Consider the following 20,947-nt stretch of genomic DNA (forward strand, 5'->3'; position numbering starts at 1 on the left):
ATATGTTTTGGTCCATAGACTGACTTGACGTTGGCATATGGGTACAACTAATCCTGTTACAACAGCAAAAAAGGACTACAACCTCTACAAAATAGAGTGGGGGATAAAAGCCCCAACTCCAGACAAAGACTCTCACATCCCCCATTACAAATAAGAGAAACCTAACACAAGGCATAATACAAATGAGCAGCATGCCCTCTTATTATCCATGGAGCCCTGTTGAGCTAAACCACTACCTGCAACTACTCTCTCCATGAAGGAAAAACCACTACATACACATGCAATAGTCCTATGTTGAGCTAAAACCCACAACAGAATGAAAATCCCCCTTCTTCCAAGTGTGGAATACTGTTTAGACTTTTCTACAGCCAAAGGGAAGACCAAAAATTAAATAAACTAAAGTGTCACATACTTTGGAACCCTATAAATCATTCTTTTTGGGCATTTTTAGTTAAAACGTGGCCTTTTTATTTCATACAACTGTTGGAGTGTTTTTACAGCTTGTATGATGCCTATTTTGTCACATATACTGTTTGTGCCACCTATAGAAGTCGCCAAAATAAACCAGCTAACAATTTTTAAGGTTAAAATGACATCTCACAATCTTCAGCAGCAATTGTTTATGACTATAACAGCAACTGTGTGTGCTTCAGCAGCAAATGCAAGAACTTCCCAAAACCATAACTTCCTCATATGAACTCAAAACTCGATGTCATTTTTTAAAATTGCATAGAATTTCAAGAGAAACAAGAATATGCAAAAAAAATTCCACCTTTGATAACTGGTTTCAGCCTTGCAACAAAACTGCACATTTACAGCATAACCCCGATGGTCTAAACGTCAAAAACAGAACCAAACCACTTAATCAATTCAGACAAATATGTATTTTGTATCTAGTTGTATCCTATCCAACATTTTCTAACAATGTCATATCTGTACAAGATGTATGTCCCTATGGTGTATCTATATAACTTAATGGACCATGCTAGACAAAACACATTCAAACATATGCCTATCCAAAATTATTATCATTAACATTTATACTTTTGAATGAGACCAACATTACTAATTGAGATTATTATCTGTTCCAACACCATGATAGGCTTCTCTGGCCACATTGAACAAAACACTCAAACATGAGGTATTCAGACCAAAATTTAACAAAATTTAAAACCACTCAGGCAAGGAAATCATATACAGTACCTTTATTAAAGTGGATTTTACATTTATCAGTATATAGAAAAACCGTGCATTTATGTTGTTTTTCAATATACTAATGTACCATCAAAATTTTAAAAAATCACAAAAGTCTGAAGAAAAAAATACCAAATGGAATATAGTTGAGCTTTCGAGCATCTACCAACGTGACAGATAACTCCCCTGCAAAGTCTTTGTTGCCTTCCTGAATAACTCCACTTTTGAAATATTTTGAATCAGGTCCTGTTGCTTGCCCCTTTTGAAAATCCAGCACAATTTTTTTTGGACGAACAAAGAGACGAGGTAGATCTTCAGTGAATAGCTTAGTCAAAAACCTGAAATGAGAAAAACCAGAAAAGTTGGTGCACAAAGAGAAACTGTGTTAACAATATTTTAGAGAGAAGTTTTGAACTTGATGTATCAACAATATTTTAACTTTTAACAGCTATTTTCTGTTAAAAAAAAAAAAAAATTTCAAACATGTGACTACAACTAGGAATATCAGCAAAATCCTTATCAGGAGAGAAAGAAAGAGAATTTTTAATGTGTTCATAAAAAATGATTACCCTTAATAGAAATTTCAAATCTTCAACAACTATGCGGGAACACAAAAAATACACCTACAATTTTATATTGAAACTGTAAAGATACAAGCAACAACGACTAAGTACTCACATTGAGAGAACTGGAATTGCTGGCAGATTACGACACCAAGGCAGCGAAACAAAAACACAAATTGAGTGATTTAGTCTGGATTCCAGGGATTGGAAAAATACAAGAGTGCTCTTTAAATTCACATATACAATATATAGATGCCAAAAAGTATTACTGAATAAGAATGCATTAAAAAAACTTGATGATTTCACTTTTAGACAATGTAAAATTACCAAAAAAAACCAATCGTTTGATTTTACCAGTGCTTAAAAATTGAAGCCCATGAAACAAGAACCAAATAAATTATATATTGATATGAATACAGCCTCAAGTAATTTAGACAAACTATATATTGTATCTATAGAAAGTGGAAGGAACTTCCTCAAGACCAGTAAATGCTTTGGTAACTGGAGAGCTAGGCCCTTGATGCAAACCCAAATCACAACTCTCACGATTGTTTTAGTAAGATTTTAACAGTGTAGGATAATGTTGCCAGGAAGATGGATCCTCAAATAATATTCAAGAAATGTTTTAGAAAAGATTGACCATTTTTTCATTGTCCTTCATTACCAAATCTTATTTCTCAGCCAATTTATAAGAACAGATGTTTTCTTGGTATAAAGGACCCTATATGAAAAAAATACTGAGGTTTACAGAACATGTTAGGATAATCATGATTAGTGCCAAAGTGATTATAACTACATAAATTCGTTATGGTTTGATAAATTTTAAACATCCCAAACAAATATAAACTTACAGTATTAGCCAATTGCATGTTAAAACTTAAACTTATACTTGATTTTACATCTTTTTTTCATTTTATATATTCCCATCTTCCAATGCTAATTGCAATGATTGCACTTTCGTGCAAACTTTCCAAGTAATGCAAGAACTTATGTGGTGTATCACTTTGCTGAGCATGGAAAACATGGCTATGAAGCTGCTTCTTGTCTGTATATGCAGAAATATGACTAATAGTTCACCCTAACTTCTAGTAGAGGTATGTGCTGTATAGCTACCCATTCGGCCAACCATTTAGAGTCAACTCCCTCCTGATTGTGTTGCAGTAAGAAAATCATTCAGTCCATGTAATTGATGTGTAATATCTTAAAATGTAAGAGACTTCAAAATCAAATCTTGCCTTACTTTGAGATCCCAAGTATTGTCACCTAATCCACCTTTATCTTTGGAAGTTCCTACACTTTAGGTTACCAGGTGAGCCTCAAACACCCTTGTTCAAGTGAGAGAAAACACCACCTCATAAAGGTGACAAAACTTCATTACCATTTGATTATGTGTAGTCATCCAAAGCATATTACAAAGGTACAATTCAATCTGAATCAAATTTCAAAAGGCAAGCTTTAGTGGAAAACTAGATGTTAAATGGTAAGTGAATGCATATGCCTGTCTATACCATGTTTAGCTTATTAAGTTCCAGTACATAGATCATACATATTGTGTTCTTTCTTATGTACCTTGGTGAAGTTGCCAATGGTTTGGGCTTGAAAGATCATACTCAAAAAAGGTTAGAATTAGGTTTTGATATTGTTACTAATTCTAACTGCAAGTTGCTCAATGGATGTGAAACCAAAAGATTTTTCTAAATAAGCCTCATATATTTGTTTATCAACAATAATTGGGCAAGGTTCGCAAAACTAAATGGTATGAACAAAAAACTTGATTATAGCCACACCTATTAGAGAACTATAAAGCGGAAGGTCTCCACATTATATCTTCAGACCTGCCTCCACATAGAATGTTTCTTCAATGCATTTTAATTCTTTAAACAAATAGCAGCATATGAGGTTAAATTTTCGACTGGAAAAAGAAGAGGTGGAGATAATTAGATATTCCAATGTGTTCCCAAAGAAAACAATTTTTAAGTGACAGGCTAAACAACATAAGTTCCATTCTTCCACTATGGTTATTGAACTTGATTATTCTAGTACTGATAAACTACCAGAATACATACTCATTAGATTTAAAAGGCGAAATGGAGCCAAATTAAGCTTGATCTTTGGTAGAGAGACAAAAGCCCAGGTTGCTGTCCCTACCCAGGGCTCTGAGGGAATCAACCGCAACTTTACCCACAACTCTCCATCAACATCTAAATCTCGTATCCCAACAGGGATCATTACGGGCATGAACCCAAATTTTAATGAAAGCATCAATAGCATACGAGCTCCACCTGTATAACGAAGACCAATCTGATACCTAGATATGCATTAAAAGGAATATTAGTTCTCTTAATAATAAAGGCATACATCATTCATTTAAAATGGGTTGCCATATGTTATATGAGATACAATGTATCCACATATTCATTTCACAAAACAAAAGCATAAAAGCAAAATGCATGCATCCCTGGCATAAAAGCATAAAATTTCCATCAATTTTATCTAGGTTTAAAGTTTTAGTGCTTCAGAGAGAGGACTGGGGTTAGGAAATAAAAGCAAAATGCACACCTCCCTGGCACAAAAGTGCACATAATAATGAGAAGGATTCATCACAGAATTTGCAAATACATCATGATACATCATATTTTGCAGAAGGCGATCCTAACTCTAGATTCACTGAGATTCTGAATGCAGCAAAGAAAGAGCCAAAGGGAGAAGTATTTAACTAGTCGATAAATAATGTTGTAATTACAGAATTTGTCATTATCATATTCTACGTCAATAAATAATGTTGTAATTACAGAATTTGTCATTATCATATTCTACGTAGCACATTTATACATTTAAGATTTGCTATATTTAGAGCATTTATCTAAGCTTCTCCACATCTTTGTCAAATACTTGCAAATTTCGTCCCATAACTACCTTAGCTAATGCAAAGACTAGTGAAAGTTATCTCACCATAGATTTTTTAAAGAGATTCTATTGTTATGAACTTACAACATATAAAGATAATGTAAATATTTGTGACCAACAATGAAATGGCTATTAGTCCCAATTTCCAGAAAAACATTTTTTTCTTGTGTGATTTTAGGCAGTACATCATGGAAATAGCTCCTTTACCATAGTTATAATTTCATAATTGCCATTTTAAGCAGTTAAAAGGCTGAATTTAGGAAGTTCATAATGGGAATAGCTCCTTTAAATAGATAATTATGCATGGCATTCCTTTAAAATTCCAATGTAGGCATTCATCAATTTTCATCAGGTGTTTTTTAAGAGTCACATAAGAGATGCATCCCTAAATTTAAAGCTGCTAAAGGTAGAAGGTGAACAGCCTAGCATGCACTTTATACATGCCATATTACTGAATTTGTTCTGAGTCCACCTCATACGCAAGCTGGTTCATATGGGGTTAAACCAGTTTCATCAGGATACCATTCAGGCCTTTGGGTCTACCCCAGGAACATCTTACATGTGCCTTGGGCTGACCCACAAGCCCTGGGCTGAGTCCACGAAGAAGCTACCCCAAAACATTAAAAAAGTCATTTTTTTAAGAGACAAAAACAGAAGAACAAAAAAAATACCTAATCTAACCTTAAAAAAGCAACCATTTTTTGCCTCTTTGGTAACGTGGCGATGATTGAGCAGCTTCTTAAAGGCCAGGGCTATCTTTTAGAACTGTAAGGAGTGACAGTTTAAGTATAGAAGCTCCTATAATTGAGCACAATCCTACTTCAGTTTGACTGCTAGCAAAGAAACTAGAGCTTGTGGTGAGCCAGCCAAACATGGATTGCCAAATTATTGCTTTATCAAAGAGCAAGAGAAAGCAAATAGTAAAGCTAAGATATATAAACCAAAATCGCATCCTTCATCCAAGAAAGGATTCTATATATCACCTATAGGGCTATCCTCAGGTAGTCCAATAGTGGCTGCCACACACTCATTTCTTGCAACATCATCTTCAAAAAAATAGATAATGACACCCCTTTCCCAAAAACCACAAATGATGGAGGCCATTAGAGAGCATTTTAAAATGAGGCAAGAAACAATATCTATGACCTCATTGTGCATTGTATTTACAATTTTATGCCAATGGGCTTCCTTTCAATGCCGTAAGATCCCCATAACAGTGGGAAATGGTGAGGAGAATAAATGAGGCACCTTCAAGACATAGGAGCATGAAAAAAATAAGCATCACCTTAAATGGCTAAAAAATGAGAATTTCAATGGAAAATTGCAAGCAAAAACAAACTCTAATTAATGTTGATGCAATGTGCTCTAAAGAGGGAATGTCCTTTAGGACATTTGATTGTGAGGAGCAGTTAAAGGATATAGACATCATCCCCACCACTTGCATAGAATCGATTGAGTTAGTGAACATTGTCCAATTCATAAAGGACAATGTTAAAATTTGTTAAACCATGAGGTTGTTGGTCAAGGCAAGATACAAGCACATATTTTGGACAAAATGTGGCATTTGGTCACTCAACTAGATCATGCAAAAGCTTGGCGTACAGATCAAGTGAATGAAACAATTTACTTAGAGATTGATGAGATATGAATGATTATGACTCATCATCCTATGCAACAAACCACTTTCAAGTCCTTGAAATTGGGAGCTCTTGAAGGTAACTTTTTGAAATCACAATATTTTATTGTATAATTTACTTCACTCAAAATTGTTGGATACTTCACCTCATCTGCCCAATTTCCTGTATTGACTACCAAATTTGTCTATGTACTCACAGATACGTATATGATACTTGTAGATATGACACAAATACAATATCCATATATGAGCCCATATTTGAGTTGTATCCAATATGCCTGGATATGGTACCACGCTATTGAGTGACATACCCAGTTTAGTGTTATACAAAAGCATTCAAAATTGCAAAAGGAATAAAACGTCACAAGTAAATTGTTCACAGATATATTTAAATCAGTAAAAACAAATATAATATAACACAATAAATATTATAAACTGAAAATATAAAAAACACTACATAAATAAATGTGTTATGTTACATGCTTTTTAATTCTTAGATGTATAAATAATTATATATATTCTTTTTAATTTTAAATTATTGTATCCAACCATTTTGAATCAGGGTGTCTTGAAAGTCCATTGAACAATGTATATATATCTAATACCATATACTATAACAATACCATACCCCTTTCCATGCAACTTTGACTACACTTTTAAATTTTGGATTTATAATTTTTATTTAGCATCATCTACTTTGTTTGTTAGTTTTACAAGTTTAAGAATAAAGTAGATGATGTTTTAACTTAAAATTTATTTAATTTGTTTTCAAAACACCATATTAGGTTGCAGAGACTTAATTTGACTGGCACACAATATCTTGAGATGACTTTGAAAATACAGGAGGCATTAAGCTCCAAAGTAATCACCAATCTTTGGAGTGTGTGAACACAATCTAATAGAGAATGGGCTCAACATGTCAAAGCATTGATCCTTTATGATGATTGCTGGGCTTGTGCAAAGTATACGTTGAGTATCACTGAACCCACCATAATATATTAGATTCAATAATATGGACTAGTCATGTTGGGGAGAGATATATGATGACATGGACTGCATGAAAGAAAAAATGTAGGGCATAATAGTAACTAAAAAACAACACCCCTACGAAACATCTTTCAAGTAGGTGCAAAATATTATAATTAAGCAATGGAACAAGATGGCCACACACTGAATTTCCTAGCATTTACTTTGACCCCTAAGTAGTATTGCACAAAGATTCTTTCTTTGCTTGATAGGTTGACATCATACAAAGACACAAAAGTTGTTGAAAGGTATAAATCAACATTCACTAGACTCTTCCTTAGTCCAAATGTAGAAGACCTACTCTTGTGGGAAGTTTGAAAAGTTTATAATTTCGGTAGGTCACAACCTTAGTGCTCTTCAAGAAAATTACAAGGATGCCTGTATGTGGTGGTGCCCCTATGGTTAAGCATCTATTTAACTACAACTTATTACTATCAAAGTTCTATCACACAATTATATTTTTAGTTTTTAAACTCTTACTTTTCTTTGGCAACCATAAATCTTATAGTTTGTGTGGAGTTTTTCTTAAACCTTAAATAGTGGTGAGTCCATTTTCAACTAAACAAAACTACAGAACACATTCCTTTATCCACTCCATGAAGCACAATTGGGTGGTAACAAAAAAGCAGAGAAATAGTGTATGTGCATTCCAACACACATTTTCCCTCTCATAAGCAAGTTAAGTACAGGAAGAGGGCAACAAGGCATTGGAATGCAGCACCAAAGCATCTGTAATGAAGTTACTTGCATTGGAGAGAACATAATAGGAAAAATTTGAGAGTATATTAGAAATTGGTTGCCAATGCTTGATAATACTAGGCTACTTGAAGGGAGCAACCTCGTTCCTCAATAAGAATATAATTTCCAATATGATGATAATATACTAAGCACTACCTTATATCCTACCCTCTCAATTAAAATATCCTACCCTTTGAATGAAAACACATCAAAACGCCTAGAATTTCATTTCAATTGGTTCCATGTTAATAAGCTACTAGAATCCCAAAAAAAAAGTTTGCTCTACCCAAGGGAATAGCAAACATAGGGCAATCTAATCGGTATTCCCCCATGGAAAACTAAATACTGTGGCATTTCCCTAAACAACTGACTATATTTATCAACATAGGCAATCATGACCTAGATTCAAGAGCTAGATAAATAAAATAGTTCAAACATGTAACCAACTTACTAACTTTGTGATTGATCCCTAAATCTCTCCACTCTTTCATGAAACCCACTACTTTGAGAGTTTGTCGAATGCTAACTCTAGAAATTATATTGCAAGAAAAAGCTGGTTGGGTACCTCCCAATTCCTCATCTAGATCATCAACACCTTCTAATACTTCTGTTGCTTCTTCTTTGCTAACACCTTCAATGTAGAACAACATATTTTCATCACATTTATGCTCTCAACTATATTTTCTATCACAATTAAAGCATATCTCATTTACCTTTTTTCTTCAATTTGTTGAGAAATCAATCTAGTAGACTAAGGGAATGGTTGCAATGGAGAGCTCCTCTCTCTTATGTTTATGAATCCATGCCTTTATTTGGCCAAAACCTTTCCTCTAACCTATGTGCCATAATAAAAAAATTAAATAGAACAAATAAATTAAATATGAATACCTCGTGTTGGATGTGATCCTTGAGCCATTAAAAAACAAATCATCCAAGCTCTTCAATATTAACTCTACTTCAAGGATAGGTTCTCAAGTTGATGAATACAATCTTTGACCGACCATGTTATCATAGTTTGGTCTACAAGATAAAGTAATTCTCAAAATATAGTATAGCTATAGCGTGTCTACAATTCCTTTCTAAAAACTAGTTGGGTGACATTAAGAGTTTTCTTCTTTTGAGTACACGACCATCTATATCAAATTAATCACTCAAGTTCCAAATATAAGGATGACGTTGGAAGCTTCTATCCACTTGAGCTCTAATGGATATTAAAAGAATCTCCATTTGGTTAATCCAAGTGATTTGATCCTCTCCATTAAGCTTCTACAAGTCCACTTCCACTAACATTTTTTGTGAGACTAACAACCTCTTGACAGAATATATGAGAGATTACAATAGTGCATTGATGCCAGCCATTTCTGATTTCATTTATTACAATTTGTGCATACCCTATTCAAAATGGCACACATCATTGAATGAAAGCAACATCATATCAAAAGTCCGCCTTAATCCTAACTCTAAATTAATATCATCTTTGTTAAGAGTTTCTCCCAATGTGTAGGAATTCTTGTCTTGGCCTCTAGATTGTGGCCCCATCATTTTAAGGCTTCATGTCATGTTCCCTCTATTTTCGGACAGTATACAGCTATTAATGCATCCTTAAAAGGAAAAATAATATCCAGTGATTATGAATTTGCACTGATTATTAAATATCCTTAAAGAAATAATAATAAAGTGGTATTCAGTGATTATTAATTTATTAAATATCTTTAAAGAAAATAATAATAAAATATTATTTAGTGATTATTAATTTGTATAAATATTAAATATCCTTAAAAGAAAATAATAATAAAACAATACTCTATAATTATTGACTTGCACCGATAACCAAAAAGCCTAATGTATATTTATTAATAAAACCGATTGGGAGGAGTTGTGGTTGGGGGGAGTTGTGGGTGGTGACTATTCATAGAGTCGCCGCCACTCCAAAAAGGACGTAACTCACCACTATGAATGTGGAAGGGAATATATGGAGAATTCGAGGAAGTGTAGAAGAAAAGGATACGGAAAGAAAAAAGAATAATCTGTGCCACATAAGAGACACACCTGGCATCCGACCATCTTCTGGTATAAATTCTAATTATGAACTAACTCATCCCTGACGGGATTCTTCTGTTCAACAATATCTGTCTGTATCGCAATTATTATATCATTTTACTTATGTATTTGACTTCCATAAAATAAAATATTCTGCACAAAAGTATAAGTGCCTGTATAAATATAATCTGTAATAATCGTATTAAGTTCTGAGATAAACAATTCAATCTGCAATAACCATATTAAGTTCTGAGATAAATAATCCAATCTGTAATAATTGTTTTAAGTTCTGAGATAAGCAATTCAACGTGTAAACCATTACTACATACAATCAATCTGCTCTTGTCTTACTGATATTCATACTATAATCTGTAAACTCTGTCTGTTAAGAAAAGACAATAATCTGAATTATTAAAAATTAATTGAGCAATAATATGATTTGCAATAATGATTGGATATTAGCGATTAAACTGGATACTGGCAAATGGACTGATGAGTAACCAGAGTATTAAGACATAACCTGGTTTGTTTGTAAGCAACCTGAACAGCTATATTGATTCATGAGAAGTAGGGGAACTGTTGCATAAGACACCCTTCTTGATCAAATAGGGGAATTGTTATATAAGACACCCTATATGATCATAATGAATAGGGGAACTGTTATAAGACACCCTATGTGATCACAATAAGTAGGGGAACTGTTATAAGACACCCTATGTGATCACAATCAGTAGGGGAACTGCTATAAGACACCCTCTGTGATCACAATCAGTAGGGGAACTGTTATAAGACACCCTATGTGATCATAACCAGTAGGGGAACTGTTATAAGACAACCTACGTAGGGGAACTGTTGTATAAGACACCATATATGACCATGTTAGAATAACTAAACAAAACACTCTATCAACCTTGTATGATAGCATACAGTATAAAAGTTGTTTCAATCACAAAATATTGATTTTGTTGTATAGATCACTTTATAGTCATCTTTGCATATAACTTTACATGGTTGTGTCTTTATATAATGTATATGTATCTCTCTGACCTTGTTTTTGCAGGTTAATCTACAGCAGAAGTTAAGGTATTTCCCTAAACCCTTAAACTAAGAACTAAAAGAACCATAATTATAGCATTTAATAAACAGGGGACATTACACTTCACAATGCAAAATTTTATTTTCATGATTGTCCAAACTTTGGTAGGACAATTTCAAATTGAAATTGGCCCAAATTCCAAAAATGCAAAGAATAAACCCACAATTAGTTTTTGCAAGATTTTCAAAAATGTAAAGAGATTGAAAAATTTCCAAAAGTCACAACTTGTAAAGCAAATTTATAAAAACCTAAATTGGCAACAACTCGTTCTATTTATCACAAAAAGTAAAAAAAATGGACTGTAGCTTTCTTGAATGATTCTTCAACCTCAATTAAAAAATTGCAATAATTTATAGGATACAAGTGAATCTTCAAAATTGGGGTTTCATCCATGATTTTCCCAAATACAGAGCTCCAATACCACTTGTAATGATACTACTTGCACAAGAGAGAATATAATAGGAAACACTTGAGAATATAATAGAAATCATTTGCCAATAGTTGATAATAATAAGGCACTTAAAGGGGGCAGCCTTCAAATGTCTTCAATAAGAACAAAATTTGTAATATAATGATCATATACCAACCACTAGCTCCTTTATTTACCTTATGACATGGAGACTACCCAAGCCAACCCTGCTACCAATATAAAGCAAAAAAGAAAGATCCTATATTGATGTCCACATATAACCAAAAGTAGGTAAATAGGACTAAAAGTTACCATTGTTAACAGTACAGAGTTTTACAAAGAGAGAACCGTAGAATCAAAACAATAAAAGTACATAAGACAAAATAAAGCACCATGCTGCCAAAAAATAGTAATACAAATAGCAAAGAAGGGTAAACAAAAGTGCCAAAAGCATGTGTCAGTGAAGACTAGAAAGAACTATTGAATATCCCTAACTACATATAAAATGGAGTAACCATTTGAGCCATCATTGGTCACTATGAGAGATAATGATTGCCAAGGAATATCCAAGGTCATAAGACCCGCACTAGCATAACCTGGGAGGAATCAAAGTACTTCTTGTAAAAGCTCCCATAACATCCAAGGCCAGTGTAGCTCCTTTTATAGAAAAGAAGCTCGTAAGGTCACTAAGAGAGATGATCATATGACTTAATCAAGGGTTACACTAGCCTCAAATCATTGGTCACTATGAGAGATAATGATTGCCAAGGAATATTCAAGGTCATAAGACCCACACTAGCATAACTTGGGAGGAATCAAAGTACTTCTTGTAAAAGCTCCCATAAAATCCAAGGCTAGTGTAGCTCCTATAGTAGAAAAGAAGCTCGTAAGGTGACAAAGAAAGATAATCATATGACTTTATTAAGAATTACACTACCCTCAAATCATTGATCACTCTGAGAGATAATGATTGCCAAGGAATATCCAAGGTCATAAGACCCACACTAGCATAACCTAGGAGGAATCAAAGTACTTATTGTAAAAGCTCCCATAACATCCAAGGCTAGTGTAGCTCCTATAGTAGAAAAGAAGCTCGTAAGGTCAGTAAGAGAGATGATCATATGACTTATTAAGGGTTACGCTACCCTCAAATGAGCCGCACAATGCCAATGCATTCTATAGGATAAAACTGAAGAGTGTAGTAGCACGGGATGCTACTATTGCACAACTTTCCTTAGTCCCAATCAAAGATGACTGCTGCACAAGACTTGTACAACTAATATAAGTAGTACTAGCACCACCTTTGGTTCTAATACACCAATTGATGATATCGATACTCTTGATGAAGAGCATTATAATGGTTTGTATTGAATTTCCCTTAGTACAACTAATAGAAGTTAGCACCACTTTTGGTTCTAATATATAATTGATGATATCGATACTCTTGATGAAGAGCAATATAATGATTTGTATTGAATTTCCCTATCCAATTGCACTAATATAAACTATTCCAAATATATCCTTAACATTTGACATTGAATTACCAATTATCATTTGTGTTCTATATTTAATTTTGTACATTTTCAAAAACTTATAACCATTTTTGTTTGAATATTTTTTATGTCTTATATATTGTACAGTTGAACTTGGCAATGCTTAAAAAAAATAGGCATGCATGTCAATCTGATGATGATCCACTAACCCAACTGATGACCTTACATGACATGAAAATTAATAAAACATGAACTTCAACATCTTCCTCCATGGTGAAAATGCCTTGTCACCTACTCAAAATCACCCATGTGTCACTTGATGGTCAACTAAAGTCAATCGCAAAGCATCTATAACTTCTTTCTCATTAAAAACCTTTGTTTTCATCCTTCAAATGATGTTTGCCCCTAAATTTGTCAATTCACCCTATTGAGAAGTGGACCTACCCCAACAAACGATTGCTACCAAAAGGCAAACAACTATTTTTGCCTACAATACGAGTCTTTGCATATGTGAGTTTTTTCCTATTTTTGGCATTTTAACTCAAAGTTAGCAGCTTTTTTAGGTGAGTTGTTTTTAAGAATTTATTTGTTTCTATCTCAAAACCTAAACCTGTTCTTGCTTTCCTTCCTATAGACAACTCCTTTCATGTGTCCAAATTATCACTATTGAAGCCCTCCAACTTTCATTAGCAAAGCTTCCAAAATTCGAATTTTTAGTCTCTTGCACAGCTGTTGCAGGCCATCTATCCTTTTCATCAATTATTAGGTTCCAAATTTTTTCTATTGAAGAACTCCAACATTCATGACCAAAACTTCCATAGTTCCAATTATTACCTACTTGCACAACCATTGCAGGCTATCTATCTTTTTCATGCATTATTAGGGTCCAAATTTTGTCTATTGAAGAGCTCCAACATTCATTACCAAAGTTTCCAAGCTTCCAATTATTAGCCTCTTGCACATCCATTGCAGGCCATTTATCTCTTTAAGTCCGGCCATAAGTTTCCTCAAGAGAAAGATACCAAACAAACATATTCTTGAAAACACAATCAACATCAAAATTGATCTATACTTTGGATATCTCTAATCCCAAGGATAAAATTTCATGTATATTCGCTTTTAATAGTTTTAGTTTTATATTAGTTTTGTTTGTTGTGTATGTTGAAAGCATGGTTCAATGAGTAGATAAGATTTGATTTTATTGTAGTGCAAAATTCCCAAAACACATGGAACATGAATGATGGGTGTTTGGGTTTCAACTTGGCTTCATTTTATAAAGGGAACATTACAAAGAACTAACGTAATCAACAAAGAAAACACAAACCAACAAGACATTTACACCATCATCCACATGCTCCTTAGATGAGAAGAGGGTAGTCCACCTCACTTACCATCGCCCTCATCAACTCTTGTCTCATGAGCAATAATGAATTGCCTAAAATCATCCCACCAATAAGAGCAATCCTGAGTAGGCTGATTTTGAATCATACAGAACCCAGCCATAATAAAAATAAGAAAAAAATTGGCAAACTGCTTATTACATACATAAAACAATCCTACAGGAATACTTTTTTGAAAGTGTATATAATATTTAATTTAAGATAGATGAATATATTGGCCAAGTGTATCACCCAAACACTCTTGGAATCCCTAAGACCCAACTTGGGGTACCTACCTTATAAAACAATTTTCGTTTATCATATGCACTGTTTGCAACAACAACAAAAATAAATAAAATTAATAAGTTATAACAATAAAGATCTCATTTTAAGCTTTTTCCAAGATATATCAATAGCAATCTCATTGTTTCAAAAAACATATTTATCCTTTAAAAATTGAGATTTCAATTGCAAGAAATTTTAGGTTTCCAGTTTTTTTAGTTGATTCCAGATTTTCTCATTTGTCATAGAATTTTCTGTTAAACAAACAATTTTCCGTTCAGGAACATAATAGTGGCATCAAATTACTTTCATGGACTCTGGGTCACCCATGTTGATTATAATTAGGGAATGGATTCCAATTGCCTTGGGCAACATTGGAATCCGCCCAAGGGGGCCAGCCCCTTTCTCCAACGTGTAGGGCTGGGCCCTATACCTCACTTCACTCCACGCTACATAATGAAACCCCACGCTACTAATAACGTGCTTGCTTAAATAGCGTCGACCCTATCTATCAAGGCATTTCGGATTAAAGAGATTCAAATTAAATTAAAAGTAATTTAATTTATATGAGGCCGACATAAAAAGGATTTTGCATCACATATATATAAGACATATCTGCCTCATTCAAAATACAATTAATACACATCCTTCAAGCGAAATACATATCTGCTAATGATGCGAAGTTCACACATGCCTAAGGATGCGAAGTTCACACATGCCTAGGGATGCGAAGTATACATCTGAGTTCACACATGCCTAATGATGCGAAGTATACAATCTGATTAATGCAAAAGCTGGTGAAGGAATTTATGCGAATCATCCCTGCCAATTAAAGAAGCAAACATCAAGTTCTTGCTGTCATAAAGAAGGCTGAGCTGTTCCAGAATTAAAGTGCCAGGGTTACTGAATCAGTGCAGATCTAAGACACATCAAGAGTGCAGATCTAGGGCTTGAGTCTGAGTGCTGATTGGTGTGTTGAAGGAGCAGACCTGATATACATGAAAGTGCAGACTTGTGGTTGATTCCATCAGCCCTAAGAACAAACACTTCAGACATCTTCAAGGACCTAAGATAAGTGTTGTAACTGTTATATGAATATAATCCATAATCAGATCTGAGGATCTTTTCTGGCTGGGTTTTTCCTCCTAGGAGGTTTTCCCAGGGTAACCATGTGTTGTTCTTATTTTTTTGATCATTTCTATGTCATGCCTAAATCTAGAAATCTCTAAATCTTTCAGCTAATCAAACTAAATTCTGATTTCTGAGTTTATATTAATCTGAAAGTAGTAAAAATAACATGGTATCAGAGCTATAGGCTAGATCAACTTTCAATTTTCAGAATTTAGTACTCCTTTATTTCCAGATTGTTGTCTCATTCACAAGTCAAGTTAATGGGGCTGAAAGTTGAAGATAGACTTGATGGAAATATCAGAGATAGGTTCATACTAACCAGTGATCAGATTTAATCATGTAATTTCAGTCTCTTGTCCTTTCCTTCTTTCGTGACAGGTTAGTAAATATAAGGATCTCTCAATAAGACGACTTTGATAACAATGAAAACATTAAATGTTAAATGAACGAATCTTCTATTTTAGTCCTTGTTAAACCGAATATTATAAGAGGATGCTTGGTTAATTAAGGTTGTTGTTAAGGGCTTATTATTTTGGGCTGCAACTTTATGTAGTGGTTAAGATCTGATTTAAATAAGAGTTGCAGATCTGATTGTGAAAGGGTGTGTCTCTTGCCAAAGAACATACATGATGAGGAGTTGTGACCTCTCCCTCATATTGAGAGACATAAAGGAAAGAAATCAAAGCATCCAATGATATCACCTCGGATCGGATCGGATCAGAACTGTTATTAAGTTACAGGCAGTAAAATCTTTGTTCTAGGTGGTATGCATGGGGATGTGCTTAATGTATGCTTAATATATGATACCTGATAATGTTCTTATGCAGAATTTAATAATAATATTAATATGGACTGCAATATGTATGACAGTTATACTTAATTTCATATATATTCATAATACATGACAAGTTAGTATACTTATAGCCTAATGCTTGTTACTACTGTCAGTATTTAAGAAAGTTGAGAATGGAGTTGTTTCCAAAGAGGGGCAGTCTAAATCCAATCAATAGGATGATTCCCAAGATTGGGTAAGGATCAGCATCCCGTAAACTTTGAGGGTATGGTACCAAGATAGGGTAAGGGCTTGGAACCGTAAACCTTGAAGGAGCCTATTGTATCTTGGTCTCTGAGCGCTTTGGTAACATAGCCATCCCCTTCTTCCTTAGAATTGAAGTAGTAACGTAGGTTGACACTTGCGTTAAGAATTATGGATGATAAAATTAATTATCTAGTATGATATAATTAGTTCTCTAGTATGGTAAATGAACAATTTACTTATTAATAATTGATAAATTAATTGAACTATGGAATATCACAAATTGATTCATGTTAAGATAGATTTTGTCTTCTAATCAATTTAGTAGAAGTCATAAGTATTTTGAAATAGATTAATTATGGTTAAAACAGGCCTAAACCTTATAGGGGAAATTTTGTGTACGTGCCTGTCTGTGACCTGATCAATTAAATACTAAAATTAAATATGGAATGTATGCCCACATTATAAATCTAGTGCTTAATTGTTCCAATGAGTGAGATCAAAACAAAGAAGAAAAGTTGAACTTCATATATTTGTAAAGACATTGCGAACTTGAATATTTCCTCTCTGTTTCGAACTTTGTTTAATTTGTGTGTGCCTTTATCTATGTGCGTAAGGGAAAATAAGCCAATTACATAAGTATCACTGCTAATTGAGTAAATGAAGTATTCATTAATGTCATAAATAAGTGAGTTAGGAATTTATTGTTCACAATGCTTGTATTTGCTGTTGGATATCTAGAGGTTGATCTAAAAATCCTTTATCAGAATTATTTTATTATATACTGTAGCTTACTAATTGCTATTGATTCATGGAAGTATAGGCTCTCACTATCATTGCTTGGTTAGTATCTTCATTGGTAAGTATACTTCACACTCCTTGCAAACATTCTATCAGTACTTCCTCACCTATGATCTGATTGTGTTTTGACTATCAATTGAATGATTCTATGATAGTTACATAAAACTAACTTTTCAGTTGAGTATTTACTATCATGAAGTGTGAAGTATGGTGATGTACAAGTTTTCAAGGTTATGTGTTACAGGCTGGCTCTTTTAATTTGTGTCACATAAATATTGTCTCAGCATTCTATGGATCATTGGTTATACTGTTAAAGAACGCATCTAACTTATCATGAATGTTGTGATCCTCACCCAAGGTCATTTTTATATAACCTCATATAGTAGGTGATGTATGTCGAGGGCCAAGGCCTCACTGACATCAGAAATCCATAAGCTTGGATTGATGTGGCTTCAAAGGACCTTTGAAATAAGGCATAAGGATCTTCTCACTCAATTAGAAGAAGTTTGAGGATATGTCCTGATCATAATTGCACCATGGGTCCAATTCATAAAAGATGAAGTTGGCATTTCTCATCCTTGTTTATGAATACTTATGATCTATGATGCTTGGCTATCAGTCTGATATTGAGGATTAAGAGGGAGCCCTATGACCTTCAATAAAACTCTTGGTATGAAAGAGTATTTGATAAGCCTAGGGTTTTTGTAAATATTCTAACCTATTCCTTAAAGTATTTGAAATGCTAATTCTAATGATCAAACTCTGACTGATAAAGATAGTCTCATGATTTAATATAAGAAAGAATTAGCTCAGAATTGAGATGGAAGATCTAAACCTAAAATGCATTACTTCTAGGTTAGAAGTGTGGCAAGGATCTAATGAAATTATTCTAAGTCAAGTTTTCTATTGTTATGTTAGAATTATGGATTATAAACTTATATGGAAACTAACTTGAAGAAGTTGAGTATGTCTGCAGCCAACTATGATCTTGTAGATTCATCTGAATTGAGGCAGGTTGATTGGCGAGTGCTTCAGCTAAGCATATTGTTGCAGGCAAGCATATTTTGATATTTGCAAAACACAATTGATTATGGGCTGAAGCTACTTAGGTTCAGATTGGTCAAGAAGTGTTAGGGACAAGGAAAACACTTCAAGCATTCACCCGCTACGATCTCTTGGACCTACAGGGACAGTCCTCAGTTGCATTAAATATTACTGTAGCTAAATACATTGTTGCAAATGTTGCATCAAGAGAAGCAGTGTGGTTTCTCAAAATTCTTGTTATGTTGTTTTGATTTATTATCAGGGTTGTATAGAGATACCTGACAATTCAGTGTTTTATGGCAGGACAATCCTCTGTTGCAGATGTTCTCAACAAGCCTCTTGAAGCTTGAGATAGACTTGGAGCTGTGGAGAACATCGCCTTGGTTGAGAGGCCTCTCAACCTCTGTGATACATTGTGTTGTATCAACCACCCTCTGCGAGCAATGTAAGGTGGTAGCGTAATCTTCTCAGGGAGAAGAGTAATTGTTACCATCCTCTGCAGGCAATGTAAGATGGTAGAAAAGATTCTCTCCACCCTCTGCGGGCAATGTAAGGTGGATCCAGTCTATGCTTGTGTGCGAGCTGGAAGACTATGTTATGTAGTTCCATTCTATGCTTGTGTGCAAGATGGAAGACTACAATATTCTGATTATGTCTATTCCATTTCTTGCTTGTGTGCAAGATGGAGGATTATGTTTATTAGATTCCATTCTATGCTTGTGTGCAAAATGGAGGACTATGTTTTCATTTTATGCTTATGGAGAGCAATGATTATGTATCTCCACTCTATGCTTGGGTGCAAGATGGAAGATTATGATGTTACATTCTTCTTTGGGAGAAGACTGAGGTAAAGACAATGAATGATGGATATGCGTGATCGATGGCATGGAAAGACTCCATGATGTGCATGAATAATTGTGTATGTATTCATGACTTGCAAGTGTGCATGTTAAAGTTTGAAGTCACCCTCCACAGGAAGTACAAGATGGATACTATGGGATACTTGTTGTGACCCTCTCTCAGGAATAATTGAAGTTGACAGCTAAGTTCGGATTACAATTTAAACATTGTATGTATTACTTAGGGTTGGGCCCTAATCTTGTAACCTGGTTGTAAGATTATCTTTCTCCCTAATTAAGAGGGAGTGTTGATTATAATTAGGGAATGGCGGATTCCAATTGCCTTGGGCAACATTGGAATCCGCCCAAGGGGGCCAGCCCCTTTCTCCAACGTGTAGGGTTGGGCCCTATACCTCACTTCACTCCACGCTACATAATGAAACCCCACGCTACTAATAACGTGATTGCTTAAATAGGGCCAACCCTATCTATCAAGGCATTTCGGATTAAAGAGATTCAAATTAAATTAAAAGTAATTTAATTTATATTAGGCCGACATAAAAAGGATTTTGCATCACATATATATAAGACATATCTGCCTCATTCAAAATACAATTAATACACATCCTTCAAGCGAAATACATATCTGCTAATGATGCGAAGCTCACACATGCCTAAGGATGCGAAGTATACATCTGATTTCACACATGCCTAATGATGCAAAGTATACAATCTGATTAATGCAAAAGCTGGTGAAGGAATTTATGCGAATCATCCCTGCCAATTAAAGAAGCAAACATCAAGTTCTTGCTGTCATAAAGAAGGCTGAGCTGTTCCAGAATTAAAGTGCCAGGGTTACTGAATCAGTGCAGATCTAAGACACATCAAGAGTGCAGATCTAGGGCTTGAGTCTGAGTGCTGATTGGTGTGTTGAAGGAGCAGACCTGATATACATGAAAATGCAGACCTGTGGTTGATTCCATCAGCCCTAAGAGCAAACACTTCAGCCATCTTCAACGACCTAAGATAAGTGTTGTAACTGTTATATGAATATAATCCATAATCAGATCTGAGGATCTTTTCTGGCTGGGTTTTTCCTCCTAGGAGGTTTTCCCAGGGTAACCATGTGTTGCTCTTATTTCTTTGTTCGTTTCTATGTCATGCCTAAATCTAGAAATCTCTAAATCTTTCAGCTAATCAAACTAAATTCTGATTTCTGAGTTTATATTAATCTGAAAGTAGTAAAAATAACAACACAATGATGGCTACATTCCCAAGAATTCAAAAGAATAATAATTTGAAATCAGAAATTACAATTTTATTGGAATTAGAA

At 34.3% G+C, this 20,947-nt stretch overlaps 1 protein-coding gene across 1 annotated transcript in view; it reads right to left on the reverse strand.

The window, feature by feature from the left end:
* LOC131054817 (synaptotagmin-2) overlaps positions 1 to 20,947 on the reverse strand; it is a 70,655-nt gene that overhangs the window by 47,942 nt on the left and 1,766 nt on the right. Inside the window, exons 2-4 of the mRNA XM_057989426.2 lie at positions 3,824 to 4,065; positions 1,873 to 1,891; positions 1,327 to 1,532 (exon numbers count right to left, since the gene is read on the reverse strand). Coding sequence (XP_057845409.2) covers positions 1,327 to 1,532; positions 1,873 to 1,891; positions 3,824 to 4,065 — 467 coding nt within the window. The remainder of the gene's footprint in view (positions 1 to 1,326; positions 1,533 to 1,872; positions 1,892 to 3,823; positions 4,066 to 20,947) is intronic.

This window comes from Cryptomeria japonica, chromosome 6, assembly GCF_030272615.1.
Source record: "Cryptomeria japonica chromosome 6, Sugi_1.0, whole genome shotgun sequence".
Lineage (NCBI taxonomy): Eukaryota > Viridiplantae > Streptophyta > Pinopsida > Cupressales > Cupressaceae > Cryptomeria > Cryptomeria japonica.